General features: G+C 41.5%; 1 protein-coding gene across 2 annotated transcripts; it reads left to right on the forward strand.

The window, feature by feature from the left end:
- The first annotated feature begins 99 nt into the window (after nucleotides 1–99).
- slc7a10b (solute carrier family 7 member 10b) lies at nucleotides 100–19,439 on the forward strand. Of its 2 annotated transcripts, XR_013933685.1 has the most exons (12): nucleotides 100–413; nucleotides 3,532–3,736; nucleotides 6,475–6,626; nucleotides 9,243–9,368; nucleotides 10,530–10,683; nucleotides 11,576–11,699; nucleotides 12,164–12,267; nucleotides 12,728–12,824; nucleotides 12,947–13,096; nucleotides 14,868–15,045; nucleotides 16,091–17,763; nucleotides 18,041–19,439. XR_013933685.1 is itself a non-coding variant. In XM_080436695.1 (11 exons), the coding sequence occupies exons 1-11, from the start codon at nucleotides 203–205 to the stop codon at nucleotides 16,219–16,221; spliced, it is 1,632 nt and encodes a 543-aa protein (XP_080292821.1). In that variant the 5' UTR covers nucleotides 100–202; the 3' UTR covers nucleotides 16,222–17,849. The 2 variants fall into 2 exon arrangements, 1 of the variants encoding a protein (XP_080292821.1); XM_080436695.1 differs by lacking the exon at nucleotides 18,041–19,439 and having other exon boundaries at nucleotides 16,091–17,849.
- The last annotated feature ends 895 nt before the right edge of the window (nucleotides 19,440–20,334 follow it).

The following is a 20,334-nucleotide window of genomic DNA, read 5'->3' on the forward strand; positions in this document are numbered from 1 at the left end:
GACACCGTTGTACCGCGGAGCCCTAGGTGCAGGGAGGGGGAGGGGGGGTGTGGGTGCAGGTCGTTAGCATTCTACCCTGGACAGCGACAGATTGTTGCGCATGCGCTGCCTATTCACTTTGTCATCAATGCCGTGTGTGTGGAGTTGAAGAGAAGAGACCCTGGGCAGGCAGGAGGGGACAGAGAGAAGCAGCTTTGATGATATGGTGGCGGACATGGATGGAGGAAAGCGGAAGAATCATAAAACGAACGCCAGCGTTTGCTCGCGGCGATCAGACCCCTCGCCGGCCGCTCAGAAGGCCCCCAAAGAAGATGGGACCCCTAATAATAACGCTGCCAGTCATCCGGACGTCCCGGAGAGAGTAACTTTAAAGAAAGAAATTGGACTTCTAAGTGCTTGCACAATTATCATAGGTAAGATGAGGGGGGGGTGTTGCATCTTTGGAATAACTTTTTGGTTTTTGCTTTACATGTAATTTCAATAATTATTTATTTTGTGTGTGTGCTGAAATTATGCAAAACCCATTTTCAGTAGGCTATTATGCTCTTATTTTACACCTGTTATTTGTCAAAAGTTGTGTAATAGCCTACATCGGTTTTCTTTTTTTCTCTCTCTTTTGTACCCTGTTGTGGATTTGAACAGAATAATAATAATGGCCTATAATAACACATTTAGAAATAATTTGGCCAAAGATGCGAGTGCTTTGAAACCCTAACTGTTTGGTTATTGTACTAAACGTATGCAAAGCCCCCTTTTCAGTGTATCTGAAGACAGGCCTGCTCTTATATTCTGCACCTGTTAGTTAAAGTTGTAGGCTATTATACCTTCTTTTTTCCTCTCTCTTGTTTTGTACCCTGTTGTCAATTTTAACAGAATAATAATAATAGCCATAACACATTTTAAAATGATTTGGAAATCCCTCTAAATTTGGCAGGATTACATACAGGATAAATGTGACAAATTGAGGGTCGCAGAGACAGTCTCTTCACTGCTTACGTGGCCAAAATATCTTGTCAAGAAGCACATTAGCTTGTCAAGCAGAAGCTGATTGTTTGCTGAGGCAGAATGGACCTGGATGGCAGTAACACGGTGAAGCAGTGGTTCTCAAGCTGGGGTTCGGGGCCCCTCAGGTGTACTTAAGTACAGTACTTGAGTAAATGCAGTGGTGTAAAGTAACTAAGTACATTTACTCAAGTGCTGTACTTAAGTACAATTTTGAGGTATTTTTACTTTACTGGTGTATTTCTAATTTTCAGTATGTTTACTTCTACTCCACTATTGTACTCTCACTCCACTACAATTATTTGAAAACTTTAGTTTCTAGTTACTTTGTGGATTTTGATTATTATTACAAAACATACATTACCCACATCAGTTGAATGTTATGTCACACCAGTCCATATACCCAGTTCATCTGCATCCTGTCACACTGAAGTATGGGTGCAGTTCAAATCAAATCGATTGGAAAAAATAATCGATAATTTAATAAAATAATGATGATAATTATAATATAGGCTATAATAATTATCCCTAATTTGAGCATGTCACCGGCGAAAAGTGTACAGAATTTCAAAACATTTCAAACAATTACATTTTCTTTTCTCCAAAAATAGTGAAAATAGCAGCTCAATTACAACTTTATGAAAATAGCAGCTCAAGTACAAATTTGCAGGATCAACTTTTTTTCTTGTAGTTGAGTAATATTTGACCAGGAGTATCTTTCTTTATACTCCTATCCTTCTATCTACTCAAGTACTGAAGTTGAGTACTTTGTCGTCCACCACTGTTAATGAGAGAAGAGAAGTGATTTGATAACCCAACTGATATCCACACAAGCCCTAACAATCAGATTATCATCAAACCGTTTCGTGTCACGTTCAGAACACCAGTGTAACAGAGAGAAAGCTTGTAGAAATATTGCAGAAGGGGGAGTCTTACGCCATATGCAGTTGAATTCTCGCGGCCCCCCCAGCCTCCTATCCTAGGAGAGCTCAGAGTAAATAATTGATGTCCTGTTATGTAATCAAGGTCTGTGCCACTTGGCTGCCTTCTGCTGTGCTACTCGGAGCGCTGTACCCTGAATGTGTTGAGAACTGCTGCTACCCTTGGGGCTGCCATGTAGGCTAACACCCTGCCCTGGCCTTACGGTGACTGTCACCAAACTGAGACCCTAAGCCCACTTGTTCTCAAACTTTTTCATGCCAAGTACTCCCCGCAGAAGATTTATGTTAAGAAAATTCTAAATGATTTAAAAGTTTCCAAACATTTTTGACATTTTTCTAAAATGTTCAAAAATAGCAGATGTTAAAGCTCGCAGCACGACACGACGTGACGTGCTGTGAGCTTGTAGATCTGCTATTTTTGAATAGCCAGCGTATAAATGGATAAAATGGTTAAAATTATACTATTGAACTATTTTTTGATGGGGACCCCCTGGAACCCCCTCAAGGACCACTGAGAACCACTGCTCTAACCTTATGGCAGTGGTTCTCAAACCTTTTCATGTCAAGGACCCCCAAACGAATGTCCCACATTTTTCACTTTTTTTTGAAAATAGCGGATCTACAAGCTCACAATGCATCTCACCGCAATATGTTGTGAGCTTGTAGATCAGCTTTTTTCAAATAGCCAATGTAATGTACATGGGGTTAAAGTGGTTAAAAGGATTTTGATGCTATATTATTAATTCTGCTGGGGACCCCCTGGAACCCCCTCAAGCAGAACCATTGCCCTGTAGGCTTAAGTGTAGATACTGTACTAATGGCCAAATATTACTCAAATACAAGTAAAAGTTGCTCTTTCAAATTTCTATTTGTATTTGTACTCAAAGAATTTCCAGAAATCTTAGAAAAATATTAATAATAGTGAAAATAGCAGATATAATATATTGAATATTTGAAATAGGGCTTAAGTGGTTAATTCATAATGTACGTTGTCCCTTCCTAGAAATGCAGTGGAGTCAAAAGTACAATATTTATCTTTGAAATGTAGTGGAGTGACCTGGAAATTGGCCTGTATACTGAAAAAATCTGAATATAGAGGTTTAACTTTTGAATAATAAACGTTTTCCTTTTAACCCATTAAGACCGGGAACACGTGTCATTTTAAGATTTATTCGGCTATTCAAAAATAGCAGATATACAAGCTTGTATATCTGCTATTTTTGAAAAAGTGCGAAAATGTGTGCAAATCCTTGAACATGATATATTGAAGTGAACATTTGTAACTCAAATCTTTGCTTCTGGGGGTCCCTGGGACAAGATATTTTGAGATGGGAGTCCGCGGCCAAATACATGTAATTTTGGGGGTCCTTGACATGAAAAAGTTTGAGAACCACTGATATAGCAACATACATTTAAAAAAAACTGTTAGGATTTAGAAGACATTTGTAGAATTGGCCTCGGGTCTTAATGGGTTAACCAAAGAAATATCACCTACAGCAACCTTTAAACTTTGCCTGCTATAAAATTCATGTTGTTTGTGTTGCAATATATTTACACAAAGACCTTGTCTTCTGTTGATTGCTTCCAGGGAACATCATTGGTTCAGGGATCTTCATCTCTCCCAAGGGCGTGTTGGAGCACTCTGGCTCCGTGGGGATAGCACTGATAGTGTGGGTGCTGGGCGGCTGCATAGCTGCCCTGGGCTCCCTCTGCTACGCTGAGCTGGGGGTCACCATCCCCAAATCTGGAGGGGACTACTCCTACGTCACACAGATATTTGGTGGTCTGGTGGGGTAAGTAAGGAGGGCAGAGGTAGATTTTCAAAGGGATAAAGCCTATAATTTATACCTCATGGCAGGATTTTCAAGCTTAGAAATATCAACTTAGAAAGTAGGCTGTGATAAGCTATTATTTTGTCCTTGATGTCTTTATGCATGGACAGTTTGTGTCCACTAGAGAAATGAACCCTGACAGATTAGTGAGTCTTTATCACCCTGAAGGGGTTTATTTCTTAAAGGGGAATTTCGCCCCACGTTATTCTTACTGTACCTTTATTATGCCGTTGTGATATCCTGGGACGAGTGGTACAGAACAGAAATTCCATAACTCCATAACGGATCCTCCACAATGAAAAACACGCGCCTATGGTTAATGCTTTAAATCGCGTATTTTAATAGCTTTTTTTCCCCCCAACAATATGTGTATTGATTTTTTATTTTTTCCACAAAATATTACAACATAACATTATATACATAACAGAAAACAAATTGGACAAGTACATTTAACCACAAAATAACAAAGGGATAACACACAATGACATCAGCACTACTCCTCTCCAGATTCTTCCATTAAATGTGACAGATTATTGTTTTCCATGTACTGTATAAAACGACCCCACACCTCCTGAAACAACTCTTGTTTGTCCTTAAGGATATGTGTGATTTAGGTAAACATAAAGACAGTTCCCTGAACCACTGTGCAATGCTTGGTTTTGTCCGGCCTCTTCCAGGTCAATGCTGTTAATGACTTTTTTTTAAAGGTTTTTTCGCGAGAGAGCTGATGTTTACAGTGAGAGAACACTATGCAACGTGTTGTTCTTGAACGTGCCTGACATTCACACTTCGGAAGTGTCGAGAAACCTCTTGCTTACGATGAGGGACATTCAAGAGCACTGTCCCACCCAAAATATCTCTTTCATCGCATAGTCTGTTATGTAACTCAAGACACTTAATGCCTGAGTTGGTGCAAAACCCTCTCTCAGAATGTCATGCAGGTCTTCTGCACTAACAGCCACGACATCCTGGAACCTTGTGGCTGCATCTAGCCAGCCATCATCTTTATCCTTTCTGACTTACTCTGAATTTCTACTGCACAGTTTATAACCATGCCTATGAAAGCCAGGAATCGCCTCTTGTCAAGGCATATATTTTGGCCAGTAGCGTTCCCTTTTTCCTCTGGTTTATTTTGCACAGCCACTTGGGTTTCATTCCCCTCCAGTCTCCTCACTGCTTCCGCATATGACATTCTCTTTTCTTTCCTGATCCTTTTCACATCATCTTCCATTACTTACTTTTAGGACATTGCGCTGCTCCTGCACGATGGTTTCCTTGACAATTACTGCAATTTGGCAGGTTCTTGCTGTTCTTCACACTGCCTTCTCTTACATTCTTTCTCCCCACATCTCCTACACTTACGGCCTCCTCTGCACACCGCAGCCACATGCCCCTACTACCCCTTGCAGCAGAAGCACCTGAGTGGTGCATCCTCTGGGCCTGACTCTGTAGCACACATAATAAATGCACATTCTTTCTGGTAGATCCTCTTCAAATGTTAGACATATTGATTTGCTAAGCTCCTTCTTCGCTTCTCTGAATCTTGTCATTCGCGTGGCCTCGTATACTTCACCTACAGTATCAAGAATCGTGTCCATGCTAATCGTCAGTGGCGTGCCACTGTCGATCATAGACTGTGGCCAGTCTATGATCCGCTTTGCTGGACATTGCCACAGAGCAAAAGACCAGGTCATTTCGCTCTGTGGCAATGTCCACAACAGTCTTCTTTGTGCCACAACAACTGAGATGGAAGGGATGCCACCATAAATCTGAGCTTTAGTGGGATGGTTCCTCCATGAAATATTCTGAAAGTAGTAGCTTTGACCCTACCTTCTATGATTACCGTCCCACTCCTTGTTACTGTTATTGATCTGATTTCCCCCACTTGTCCTGTTATGAACCTTCCTATCCCATGTGGATCTCTGAATATCCCATTCTTTTTGGTAACTGGTCTCATTCCAACTGTGTATCTTTCTTCTTCACTTAGTGATGTCAGTTGTTGTCATAGCCGCTCTTATCCTCCTCATTTTGAACTTGACTCCTCCAACTCCAAGAATGTAAGAGAAGGCAGTGTGAAGAACAGCAAGAACCTGCCAAATCACTGTGTGTGTGTGTGTGTGTGTGTGTGTGTGTGGAGCTAATCTCGTAAACCATCGGACCGATCAGCGCCAAGTAGCTAGGCCACAGAAGTACCTCCACTAATTGCACAAATGTTTTATACTTTTTGAAACATTTAACTTATAATTTTGTTCCCATTTGTGTCGTCGCCTCATTTGCGCCGCTCGATGCAACGTCGCGCCGAGTCGCGTCTTTGCATTGACTTTGTATGTAATCGCGCCGCTCGAACAAATATTTTATATTCCTGTTGGAGTGCACCTTTAAAATATCATTTTATTACATTATCTATGATCAATTCTTTTTTTTAACATTACTTAACATATCGTCTCTGTCGGGTGGAAACCTCACGTGTCCAAAACTGTTACTTTTCACGATTCAAATTCAAAAATAGCAAAAGTAGCAGCTGGACGTTTCGATCGTGCGGATCTACTACTTTTGATGCTTTTTTTGTGACGCTGTAGTATGATCGAGTAGGGCGTTAATTTACGAAAAAAATACACAAAAGTAAAAAAAATATAGAGATAAAGAGGTTTCTGCCCAACAGCAAAGATAACATGGATGTGACTGTGTGTCCCCTATAGGTTCTTGTTGCTGTGGAGTGCAGTTCTCATCATGTACCCGACCACACTGGCTGTCATCGCTCTCACCTTCTCCAACTACGTCCTGCAGCCAGTCTTTCCCAACTGTGTACCTCCCTACATGGCCACGCGCATGCTGTCCACCGCCTGCCTGTGTAAGTATGTTTGGACCAAACATCTAAATTAGTAGACCCTCCAGAAAAATGCGTTTATGCGATCGCAGAATTTACCGCATAATCAGCAAAATGGCGCATAATTATGCGGGGGTAAGGTTTTAAAAAAAGGCCACATCGCATCACATAATATGCGCATCGCATCGCATAATATGCGATTCGCATCGCATATTTCCGCATATTTAGCAACTTTTATCATATTTCGCATTTTTCGCAACTTTTCGCATATTTCGCATATTGCCGCATATTTCACAACTTTCCGCATATTTTGCAACTTCCCGCAATTTCACCGCATAAAATTGCAAAAAACCCCGCATATTTCGTCGCAAAATCAAGGATTTTAGCCCGCATAATCAAGAGTTTTAGCCCGCATAATCAAGAGTTTTAGCCCGCATAATCAAGAGTTTTAGCCCGCATGATCAAGGATTTTTCCCCGCGTTTTTCTGGAGGGTCTAAATTAGGTCTTGTCACGATCATGACATTTTAGTTGACGATTAATTTGTCGTACAAAGAATTGCGATTAAACCCAATCCGGGAACGTATCTCTGTCACTTTAGATTTCTATGGCTATTAAAAAAAATAGCAGATCTAAAAGCTCATAGCGCGGCACTTGCGCTATGAGCTTGTAGATCTGAAATTTCTTTTAAAATCTTGAGAATTTGTGCAAATCTTTGAATGTGTATTTTTTTTAAGCGAACATTTGTAACTCAAATCTTTGCTTCTGGGGGATTCTACAAATGTCTTATAAATCCTAACATTTTTTATTTTTTTTTACTTATGTTGCTATAATCAGTGGTTCTCAAACTTTTTCATGTCGCGGACCCCCAAAATGATCTGTATTTGGCCACCGACCCCATCTCAAAATATGTTGTTCCAGGGTCCCCCCAGAAGCAAAAGATAACTGCGATCATCTCAAATATTTACGATTAGGCGATTCTGCAATAATTGTGCCAGGCCTACCAATTCAGGTCGTCTTTTCCTTTGTGGCAACAGAAAGAACAGGGAAGTATAATAGGCCTTAAATGTAACTAAGTAACGCCATTATTTCTGAAAAAGTAACTAAGTTACAGAGTACTCTTAATTGCAGTAATGGCGTTACCCCCCAACACTGGTCGGGGGGGAGGCGGCCGAGCAGAAGGCCCGGTCGCCAGTGGTACGTAGCTTTGGTCATGGGGGGTTTTGTCATAGTGTTTGTAGGGCAGAGGTTGGCGAGCAGAGGGTTGTGGGGAGACTTAACCCCTTTTAAACCGGGGAAAGAATCTTGTGTCATTTTTAGATTTCTTTGGCTATTAAAAAAATAGCAGATCTACAAGCTCATAGCTCATACGAGCTTGCAGATCTGCTATTTTTTTATTAATCGTGAAAGTTTTTAGCAAATCTTTGAATATATACGTTTATTTTTAAAGCAAACATTTGTAAATCAAATATTTGCTTCTGTGGATTCTACAAATGTCTTCTAAAATCCTACAGTTTAAAAACGTATGTTTCTATATCAGTGGTGCTCAAACTTTTTCATGCCCAAGGACCCCCAAAATGATATGTACTGTATGTGGCCGCGGACCCCCATCTCAAAATATTTTGTAATAGGGACCCCCAGAAGCAAAGATTTGAGTAAAAAAAAATCCCTTTAAAAATACCGTATATATATATTCAAATATTTGCACACATTTTCAAGATTTTTTTAAAAATAGCCAAAGAAATCTTAAAATGGCACAGATGCGTTCCCGCTTCCCGGATTGTAATGGGTTAATTCCTTGAGGTAGGAAGAAGCGTTGACAGATTTACGGCGTCGCTTTGTAGCTTTGTGTCTTTACTAGCTGCCAGTGTGAACTGCAGCATAACACAGTGAGAGTCAATTAGGAGACACATGGCCGGCCCACGTGGGTCTCCAGGGCTCTCGTGCTGCCCCGGTATAAGCTGCCGCCGCCGCTGCCATGGGGCGGCAGCACCGGGGCAAGTTTCCATGGCACGCAGGAATGTGGCAAACGGGGCAGAATGAGGGGAGGGCAAACTGGTCATCCATCAGTGTCAGTGGCTTGCCTCTGACTCTCATGGTGGCCTGGGCTTTTCTCATACAACAAAAGCGGAGCTGTCAGCCGGCCTCAAACAAACCGTTTCCGATGCGAGAGGGGAGAACAAACACAGGCCGAAGACAGGCAGGCAGGTCCCTGAAGAGGCCCGGGACAAAGCTCACGTTTCTTCACATGGTTGTGTGTCTCCGGGCTCCTAAAAACAAAGTGTAAATGATGGCATCTTAGAAAGCGAAGGGATCACACGCTAAAAACACAAACCACCTCACTAGGCTTCTTTTTGGGCTGAACAGGTTCTACATGGCTTCTTATGGTCATTATTAACCCATTCAGTCCGGCGGGGACGCATGTCTGTCATTTTTAGATTTGAGCTAAAAAGCATTATTTTGCACTTTGGCTATTCAAAAATAGCAGATATACAAGCTCATAGCGCGGCACTGAACATCATATTTTGAGATGGGGGGTCGGCGGCCAAATACATATAATTCATTTATATTGTTCTGTGGTATAATTCATTATTTCATACTTCTGTAGTTTTCACTGACTGAAAGTGTCTTTTCCTCCGCAGTATTCTTGACCTGGGTGAACTGTTCCAGTGTGCGATTAGCCACCAGGATCCAGGATATCTTCACAGTGGGAAAGCTGCTGGCCCTGTGCCTCATCATAGTCGTGGGTTTGGTCCAGATCTCCAATGGTGAGATGTGCTACACACATCATTTACATACCTGTTATACTGTAACTGGCTTATGTAGGCACACGGGTGGGGCAGGGGTAAATTACCTGCCCCGCCAGCGCAGAGTCTAGGGGAGTCTGAATCCACCGCAGTGCATCCAGCTTGCTGAGCATCTATATTATGAACACAATTGGCCGTGTTCGTTCAGGGGAGGGAAGCCAGGGCAGGGAGGGAGTAGAACGGAGGCTCCACATCCTCCCGGTGGGGGCTCCTCACTGTCTGGCAAGTAGGGGTGTGCCGATACACTAATTTCACAAAACGATACGATACGATATTGGGCTCACAACTTCGATACGATTTCGATACGATACGCACTTTTTTATTATGAAAATATATGGGGGAGGAAAAAAAGCAAATGCAAACAAATAATTCTGTTTTTGCATTATTCAGACATGCAAACGTGTAGCTTTTCAGCTACAATAGCCGTTTTGAATCCAAATAGGGCAATAGTGTGACACCTGACCCGAAAAAAAAAAACATATTTTCACCTCGGGCTGTTTGCATGCCTGATTATTATTATTGTAAAAAAAAAAAAAAAAAAAAAAAAACGATACATATCGTCACGAAAACGTATCGTGATATATCGCGGGAAGATATATCGGCACACCCCTACTGGCAAGTCATTATGCCAATTGAAGGGGGTTGCATGGTCCATCCGAACATCACAGAGTAGGCGATAACTACAAAATGACCTCATTCAGAACTTGGGATGGGGATTTGCGGTCTACAAACTTTCTTTGGACGTTCTTGCACCCCTAGATGGTCTGACTATGTCCCAAGCAAGTCCGGACGGTGTGATTGGTCAGAAGTTGGGACAGGTGTGATTTATTTAGTTTTGTTTCCGCATGCAGCCCTAAGGCTTCATTCTGATGCCAGCCACGTATGCTGGCACTGCTTGAAATGGGAGTACTCCTTCCACCACTGATCATTTAGTCTCTGTCGGGTGGAAACCTCATTATGTCCATTAAACTGTTACTTTTCAGGATTTAAAAAAACGGCAAAAGTAGCAGATCTACAAGTTTGTCGGTTTTGCTACTTTTGATGCTTTTGAGTGATGCTGTAGTACGATGAAGTAGGGCGTTAATTTACAAAAAAAACGATTATGGTGTGATGTACCTACAGGGCACTATGAAGGGCTTACGCCTCAGGTGGCGTTCAAGTTCAGCACCACTCCGTCGGTGGGTCAGATCGCTCTGGCGTTCCTGCAGGCCTCCTTCGCCTTCAGCGGCTGGAACTTCCTCAACTATGTGACAGAAGAAGTGGTCGATCCCAGACGGTGAGTGTCTGCTTCAGAGCTACATGCACCCATGATAGCTTTAGCGTCATCGGGTCAGACGTCACAGTCCGGTGGCCAGTTGGTGGGTAGGCTACACGTATCTTACTGTTTCACAAAACAATCGGTTATGTCATCAGGATTTGCCGTCATATCTAAAGGTTTCAAAAGCAATAATAATGTCACCGTGGACGTAAGGTCATTTGGTACAAGATGAACAAGTACATCAGATAGCGATCGGATAATGGATGATGGTGCGTCATGCACACTGCTAACTTAATGTCTATGTGATACATGGGTAAAAAGGGCAAAAAAAAACAGATCTATCAACCCATATCACCATTTGGTCGCTATATCGGCCAATCAATTAGAATCAGAATCAACTTTATTGTCAAATCACAGGTTTAAAGGTGAAAAGAAAGTGGGTGAAATTCTTTTTTGGTGCAAGCTCCATAGTTTTTTATTGTTTTCAGGAAGAGAAAAAGAGAAGAAGTAGGGTGGGGGTCATTATATAAAAGTTGACTGTTACAGGTACAGGCAATTATGCTGCCGATGTGTCGCGATTTTTAACCCGGTGACCTCGATACCTTTTGTGACAAATGTCCCACAACGCATCAGAACAATATCTAGGTATTAAAATAACTGCACTGATTTGAATATAAACAAGTCCGTTTGAGACACAGAGCTGCACAGCTGTGATTGGAACTCCTCTCCCCCCCCCCCCCCCCCCCCCACACACACACACACACACACACACACACACACACACACACACACACACACACACACACACACACACACACACACACACACACACACACACACACACACACACACAGGAATCAAAGCATGTTTTTTTAGGGTGAGTTTGACGGTGTAATTTTGTCCTGATCAGGAACCTTCCGCGTGCCATCTACATCTCCATCCCACTGGTGACCTTTGTGTACACGCTCACCAACATCGCATACTTCTCCTCAATGTCTCCCGAAGAGCTCCTCTCGTCCAATGCTGTGGCTGTTGTGAGTTAATCACCTCTGCACAGAGACAAAACTATTCATTGAGTCAGTGTGTATTCAGTGTGTATTCAGTGTGTGTGTGTGCGCGCGTGCGTGTGTAATTTAGACAGATGCTAGTTCTTTGTTTACCTGATATCCTAGTTTCCTTGAGGCACTACATTGTTATCTGCACTCTATGTATGTGATTATTTACCTTATACGTATGTGAGCTTGTAGATCGGTTATCTTCACTATTTTGTCATAGAGACGTAAATAGATCTTAAGTGATTAACATGCCTGAAAAACACAAGTGCGTGCGTGTGTGTGTGTGTGTGTGTGCGCATGTGTGCATGTGCGCACGTGTGTGTGTGTGTGTGTGTGTGTGTGTGTGGGGGGGGGGGGGGAGGCATGATCAAGGAAACAATATTGGGGACCACTGGACATAATGAGTACATTTGAAGAAAGTAAAAACATTTTATTGTCCTTAGACGTTTGGAGAGAAGCTCCTAGGCGCGTTCTCTGTGATCATGCCCATCTCTGTGGCCTTGTCTACGTTTGGAGGGATCAACGGATATCTGTTCACATCCTCAAGGTCAGGTTGTTCCTGTCTGCTGCCCCATGTCCACATGGATTATAATTAAAGCATAAACCATATTAATTTTTACATGGATTAGAATGTAGTCCTACATGGTCGTACAGGAATGTCACGCAAAAGTAGCGAAAATAGGCGGTCTACAAGAGCTGTATAGATCTGCTATTTGCACTATTTCTGAAACTTTCCAAAAGTGAAAGTGGTTAAGTCTGTCTGTGGGTTTTATAAATATCCAACTAATGAAAAAGATTAAGAGCTTAAATAATAACTACTTTGAAACACAGGTTATTTGTTTATTTAGTTTTCCATTTCCTGAAAAATTATGGTTGTGGACAAGGTTTCCACCAGACAAAGACCATATCGTCCTTAACTGTTACTGTGTGTGTGTGTGTGTGTGTGTGTGTGTGTGTGTGTGTGTGTGTGTGTGTGTGTGTGTGTGTGTGTGTGTGTGTGTGTGTAGATTATGTTTTTCTGGAGCTAGAGAGGGACATCTACCAAGTCTGCTGGCCATGATTCACTTCAAGAACTGCACCCCCATCCCTGCCCTTCTAGTCTGTGTACGTTCCTTTCTTTTTTTCTTTTTTCTATTAGCTTTTTTCAGTAAAAACCACGACAATAGAAAAATCCTCCTTATTATTGTAATTGTGAAATGTGTTGTGTGTGTGTGGTCTTCATTCAGTGCACTGCCACAGTGTTTATCCTGTGCATTGGAGAAACACACAACCTGATCAACTACGTGTCCTTCATCAACTACCTGTCCTATGGAGTGACCATCGCCGGCCTGCTGTACTACCGCTGGAAGAAACCCAACCTCTACAGGCCTATCAAGGTACTCAACACCCCATACTGTTCTCTTTACATTAAATCGTTGCTGTCGGGCAGAGAAACTTCTTATCTCCATATTTTAACTTTTTTTTTGTAAATGAATACCCTACTTCAGGGGTCTTCAACAGGGGGTCCGGGACCCCTAGGGGGTCCTCAGAGTTACTACAGGGGGTCCCCCAAATCTATGTGTGGTAGGATAATGTTTTTTACATTAACCACTTGAACTCTATCATCCCTATTCTGAGTGGAACATTAGCCAGAAATAGCAGATCTACAAGCTCACAACGCCTCGCGCTGCGAGGCGTTGTGGGCTTGTAGATCGGCTATTTTTGGCAATGAGGTTTGGTGTAGAGGGAAAAAAAGAGCAGGTTAAGTATTGACAGTTCAAGTGGTTAAATGTTTGAAAATGCACATTAATCCAACATACACTGATGATAGTGCTGTCAAAGTCTATGAAACTGTCGGTTTAATCTGCAACACAATTGTATACAATATGTAGTAGGGTGAACACTTTTAAGAGAGCACTAAAAACCTACCATTTTAACAAAGCATTTGGTTAGCTTTTTAAGCCGGTTTTAATAACCCTGCCTCTCCTTTTTAAACGTGTTTTTAAACTTGTTTTTAACCTGTTTATACTTTTTGATTCTTGCAAATGGTTTTCTTTATCTTGTTTTATTATGTACTGTAGCACTTTGAGGTTTGTTTCAAATGTAAAGTGCAATACAAATACAATTTATTATTAATTATTTATTATTACTCGACAGAGACTAAATATATTTTCCACTGGATTACCATTGAAGAAAGGCCGATGCACACCTACCAAGATTTAAAAAAATATTTTGTATTCTTTATTAACATGTGAACAATGGCTTCCATTATTATAGCACGCTAACTTTCCATGAATAGAAAGCCTGCCGTTTCTATTAAAGTTGCACAATGCAGATTCACAAATAACGATTTTTAGCAACCTCTGCTGGTCACTACCGTCACTGCATACAATTTCCGTAGTCCTCGATTACCCAGAATTCCATTTTTTTTCACCGGAAGCCGGAAGCGTTTCAAAAAGCGTTCTTTTAATTGTTTTATACTATCTGCGGATCGTTTCTCTTAGCCAGTGGAGCATTAGTTACCATGAGCTGTGCTTTCTTTTTCTGTTCTTTTTCGATCTTCCAATCCTACATTCTCTTAAAATCAGCGTGAGGTTCCTTTTTGTTATTAGCGCGGTAGTTCCTGGCCAAACAGGAAACCGTTGCGGTAGTTCCTGGCCAAACAGGAAACCAGTGCATTTCCGCCTCCGTTTTCCGGCCAGATGACGTCATTTTCCCGGGAAAGTCCCCCCCGACACCGTTCAATAGAAAATATATAAATAAAAGGCTTCCGGGGGTGAAATTCATGGAGTGGGTGTTGTGAAACTTTTGCCACTCACAAAAGATATACAATTTAACTTTAGTTTTGTTGAAAACGTTACCTAGTATTACTTTAACTTGGATTCCCCCATGATGTCACTGGTAGGCGGGTTTCTGAACTGTCCACAGCCCTCCTCTGAGACACAGACCGAATACAATTTAGGCATCCATTCCAGAGCGATTTACAGTGAGAATAGACAAAAATGGTTCCATATTATAATTAGTGAGGACAAATTATATGAAGATGAAGTTGAAAATGGGTGAAGTCGTCTTTTAAGCTGCTGTGCATGCCTTTGACGGCTAAATTGTTCCTTGGGTGAACAGTAAAGGTCCAATCTTCAAAAAAATGCCTTCCTCCTGGTCCCCCAGGTGAACCTACTGGTTCCAGTGTGCTACCTGCTGTTCTGGGCTCTGATGCTGGCGTTCAGCCTGCACTCTGAACCACTGGTGTGTGGCGTAGGCCTGGTCATCATGCTCACCGGCGTGCCCGTCTACTTCCTGGGAGTGCACTGGAAAAAAAAGCCAAAGTGTGTCTATGACTTCATTGGTGAGTGTCCCAGGACTCCTCCTTCCTTCCCTCTCTGATGCTGCTGTGCTCTATTGATTGATTGATTTATTGATCGATAGAGTGATGGATCGATACCTTTCCATTTATTTTCTATTAATGCAAAACAATTGTGGCTTCTATTTAGCATGCTAGCCTGTTATTAGCTTGGAATCCCCATTGATGATGTCATTGGTAGGCAGGTGTATGAACACATCTTTCAGTATAATGAGCGTTAGTAAGGACCTCACCAATTATAAAGAAGATGAGGTTGAAAATGGGTGAAGTGCTCCTTTAAGGCTTCCAGGTAACCCATTCCACATACATTCTGCTGCAGAGTATAAAACATAAACAAACAAGTCCTTTCCAATACAGCTCTTGAATCTGATGGGGACAAAGTCTGTGACGCTCCCTCTGGTGGAATAACTGTGTACTTCACTAACCTTAGTTAGTGAAGTTAGTGAAGTTATGAACTTTTAATTAATTTGGGTGTCACCTTAGTTTCCGACCTTTGACCCATACCCATTTTTATGTGATACTCTCTCCTCCACTCTGAGTCACATGAGGCTAATACAATGAGCATGGCGGAGATGTGTTCTGGGATGGAGTTTCAGGATCAAATAACTAATTTATATTGCAAGGTCTGTAGCTTCTTTTTAAGGTGTACCAGGATGTGCAGGCGTAATCAAAATGGCATTGAACAAGTGCCCCTACCAATATATCAAGTGCGCTTCTATCTATCTATAAAAGTGGATATTCTGGCTTGACATTTTTCTTTTTGATTGACCTTTGATATAGGCACACCCCCCCCCCACCAATTCCCCTACTCTCTCTCTCTCCACATATCCTGTCTTTCTTCACTATTACACAATAATAATGGCTTAAAAACTCCCCCCATATAGCTAGTTGTATTACTCGAGTTGCAACAGCTCAATGGCCCAATTACTAATCTTGCAAGTCTATGACACTGGAAAATATACCAACTGTCCATTCTAAAGTATAAAACGTTCATGTGTTTTACCAACATAATGATGTCTTTTCCTCACAGAGTGGGCGACGTACCTGGGCCAGCGTCTGTGCTTCGTGGTGTTTCCCCAGGTCGACCCCATAGAGATGAACCCTCCCTCAGAATGGACTGACAAATCTTCAGGCAGGGGCAGTATGTCAGCCAACTCCTAATGTTTATGTTTTTCTTTCTTGTATTCCGTCACTGTATTATGTTATTACAGACACGCGGTTCCTTTTATTGGGACCTGGGCCAACAATCTTTCACAGCTGTGTGTTTTTGTCACGGAAGGAGCCACCTGCACTTTTTGTTCCTCTCTTTCTTTCCTAGTAAGTGGTCCAGTACAACAAACCTAATGCCAACAGCATCATTTTGTATTTTGTTTTTATGGACTTCACTTCTCCCTTTTTACAGTAGAGTACCGAAGCCTGACAATGTAAAAAAAACACTCCCCCTGGGTCACGGAATTGTTTCCCCCATTCTAAATCCCGTAGGGAAGACCATTTCACCATCACATCATGTCAGAACAACTGTATGTTCCAAAAATAACAAAACTAGTCAGGCGGTTTTACTCATATGATAATGAAGCATCAACTAACGTTGAAAATGTACACATTTATCCTAAGAGTAAGAAAATAAAGTGCCACCCACCTATACATTGACTACAATAGACTCTATGCACTGCAGCCATTTTGGAAAGAAATTGGGCCCCTTCTTTACTTCCTTCACAGGTGTTACCAATCATACTAATGAAGGCTCTGTTTCATACTGGTCAAACTAGGGTGCTGATATTGAGCATGTTGGCTCACTGGAAACACTCTGCTACACCAGTGGGTCTCAAAGTGGGGTCCAGGACCCTCATGGTTTCTTGTGGGGGGGGGTTCTAAATGTCCCCTTAAAAAGGTGTGTAACCAAATGGACCCTTACGGGTCCATTTGTACACTCTCACGAGTTATGAGGGTCCTTGAAATTAAAAGGTTTGAGAACCACTATGCTACATGAAATGGAACAGAGCCTTCATTAATATCATTGGTAAAACCTGTGAAGGAAGTAAGGAAGAGGCCCAATTTCTTTCCAATATGGCTGCTGTGCATGGAGCCTATTCTCAGGCTTAAAAATGACCTAATCCTAATGACTGTAACTCCCATTACACGTGTGGTACCGCTGGGTGCACGTTGTGTTGCATTGGCTTTTTTTTCCTCCATTCTGTTGAAGAGCAGTGTTGTCAGTTCTCAGTTGTTTAATCAAACAAACTGATAACAAATATCACAAAAATCTAAGTAATCTCAGGGATGTTTTTGACGGAGCCTGATGTGATTTCGTAATGTAGTTTTCCAACCTTACATCCGGGTACAGGCGCAGAATTCATAACATTTTCTCCCAACACGGTATCAAATATAACTAAATATCCTAAACCACTGGTTCTCAAAGTGGGGTGCGGGGACCCCCAAATTGACCCTTATGGGTCTGTAACTCAGAGAGTACAAATGGACCCTAACGGGTCCATTTGGTTCCATTTGTACACTCTCAGAGTTAAATTAACATTGATTTTACAATATAAATTGGGGTCCCAGAGATAGAAATGCCATTAAATGCGAGTCCGTAGCCTAATCCCTAATGCATGTCAAGCTGGGGGTTTGAAATTAGAAAATAACTGCTAGAGCAGTGAAAAATCTTCTCTTATGGGGGTCCTTGGCATATGTTTTCAAATGGGGGTCCGCAGTAACCTGACACTGTCAAATGGAAGAAGCTTGCGACACACATTTGTTTCACAGCCTACTTCCCATCTGAGACTTCGGTCGCAGAATCGATGACAGACAGTTTTTCTTTTTTTCAAGCTACTAGGCAGCTGATTGGATGATCCCGCCCCTAGCAGCCGCTGATTGGTTTGGACACGCAGTGTTCGGCCATCTCTACTCCCTGCGCAATCCCAGACCTCCCTGAAATCAAATGCAAATGAGATTTCCGGAGGGAGGGGGTTTACCAGGCTAGGTCCGCAGGCTAATAAGGGTCAATTTGGGGGTCCTTGACATGAAAGGGTTTGAGAACCACAGTCCTAAACGTCACAGAGCCACCTCCCTGAAAGAATTGTTGGATTCGTGTTTTATTTTTGGAACACAGTTCTCATATAAAAAAAACACTTCTGTGACCCCAGGGAGCGTAGGTCTGACTTCTGTACTCTATGGTTTTACTCATTCCTCTGTAACGCCTGTCTGAAAGAAAAGTCATTTGAATTTTTGTTGGTGTTTTATTGTGCCTTACAGGGAAAATGTACTTTAAATGTATACTTTATTAACAGATTCACTGTATTAGTTATAATATATTTTTGGAACGCCCTTTGCTTTGTGTATTTCATGTATGTTTAAGAAGCATTGTGGTCTTCCATTGTCTGTGTTGTTTTTTGTTTGTTTGTTTGTTTGTTTGTTTTGCCATCAACAGTGTGACCTACTTCCTCTCTTTTTTAACCACTTAAGCCCTACACTTTGTAGTACTGCGAAGAGCGAAGACAGCCGATGTACAAGCTCGGCTGTTGTTGCGATTTTTGGGGGGAAATAATATTTCTAAAATGTTTGAACATTTTAGCCTATAATGTCATGTCCCAAATAGGGGGAGGCAGGTCAAAAGTGGTTAAACAAAGATTGCCAGAACAGGTTGCACGGGCCATATTTTGCACAAAGTGCAGTCAGTCTTTTACTCGGGCCAAGGGCAAATTCCAGCTCATTAATCAGCTTTAGCAAGTTTGTTATAAGCCTGATTTATGCAGTTTTGCGTCAGCTTGCAAATATGGCTTGCAACTAGGTCATGCATAGGGTTGGGATCCGTAACCGGAGGAATCAGATCCAATATTGAGGAACCGGAATCGGTTCCATCACATTTGGAACCGTTTCTGGACTACAATTACAAACGTTTTAATTTCAAGGACCACCATAACTCTGAAAGTGTACAAATGGAACCCATTTGTCCCCTTTAAAAAGGAGTGTACGGGTCCATTTGGTTCCATTTGTACACTCTCAGAGTTATGGGGGCCCTTGAAATTAAAAGGTTTGAGTTTGAGAACCACCGTGCTACATGAAATGGAACAGAGCCTTCATTAGTATCATTAGTAAAATCTGTGAAGGAAGTAAGGAAGAGGCCCAATTTCTTTCCAATATGGCTGCTGTGCATAGAGCCTACTGTATTAAGGAGTCGTTAAGGAACCGGAATTGTTAAATCCTGAAGGATCCCAGCCCTAGACATGCAGCTTTGTATAAATCAGGCTTCATAGGTTTACCTTACAGTACCTCACAATATCTTCACTACGTCCCTCATTACCTCTTTACCTTCCTACTTACTTGTGACCCTGCTAACCTATTGTCTTTGTAGCTCGTAAAAGACAGTCGTATATTATGCTTATGGCACTCTAATATATTGTTTGATAACAGCACTAATGTTGTCACTTTAACTTAAAAATGAAATCATAAAATATACATGTATGTCGTAAATATACCTTCCTGCCACTGCAGAGGGCTGACCAGAAGACATAATCCCAGAGTTAGCCAGTTAAAACATTTAATGATTAAAAGGATTCTGTAATAGCCTACGTATTTAAGTTACCGTAAGCAAATTAGAAACCTAACTTGGTTGTTGTGGAAAAAGGGGAGTTTGTTTGGGTCACACCTCAAACTCCCCCTTTCCCCAACAACCAAGCCAGGTTTCTGGGGTGATTATGTGGACACCATAATGTACTTGAATCAACTCATTCAGTGCCACATGACGTCTTAAGACGTCCGTTTTTATCATAAGCCCTGAGCGCCACGTGACGTCTAAGACGTCACAAAAAATAAATACAAATAAAATTTCAAAAACATTTTTTATTTTATTTATTTTTTGAAAAAAATGTTCAGAACCCAAGATATCATGATTTGAAGATTTGCTGCTCCATTCACTTCTTGTTTAACGTCTTACTGAAAAAGGCTGTATCTCGGCTCCTGAGCACTTTTTTTACAATTATTTTTTGGCTATAAGTCTAGCACTGAATGAGTTAAGGTCATAAACTTCCAGAATAATTAATTTTGGCATCCCAGAACCCTCCCTCTAAAACACAGTTTTGAATATAATGATACTATATATTAAATACTGTAATTGTATCAATGTAAAGGGTGAAAGATATAGTCCTAGCCAGTAGTTTTGAATGTTGGCAGGCTAAAGTCTAATTTATTGTTCGACAATGTAGCTCAGATCTTTTCACTTGACAAGTATAAATTAGGCTTATATTTGCTGTTATGTTTCCAACTGCCAAACATCAG

Source organism: Gymnoscopelus braueri (genome assembly GCF_963280865.1).
Source record: "Gymnoscopelus braueri genome assembly, chromosome: 9".
NCBI classification, from domain to species: domain Eukaryota; kingdom Metazoa; phylum Chordata; class Actinopteri; order Myctophiformes; family Myctophidae; genus Gymnoscopelus; species Gymnoscopelus braueri.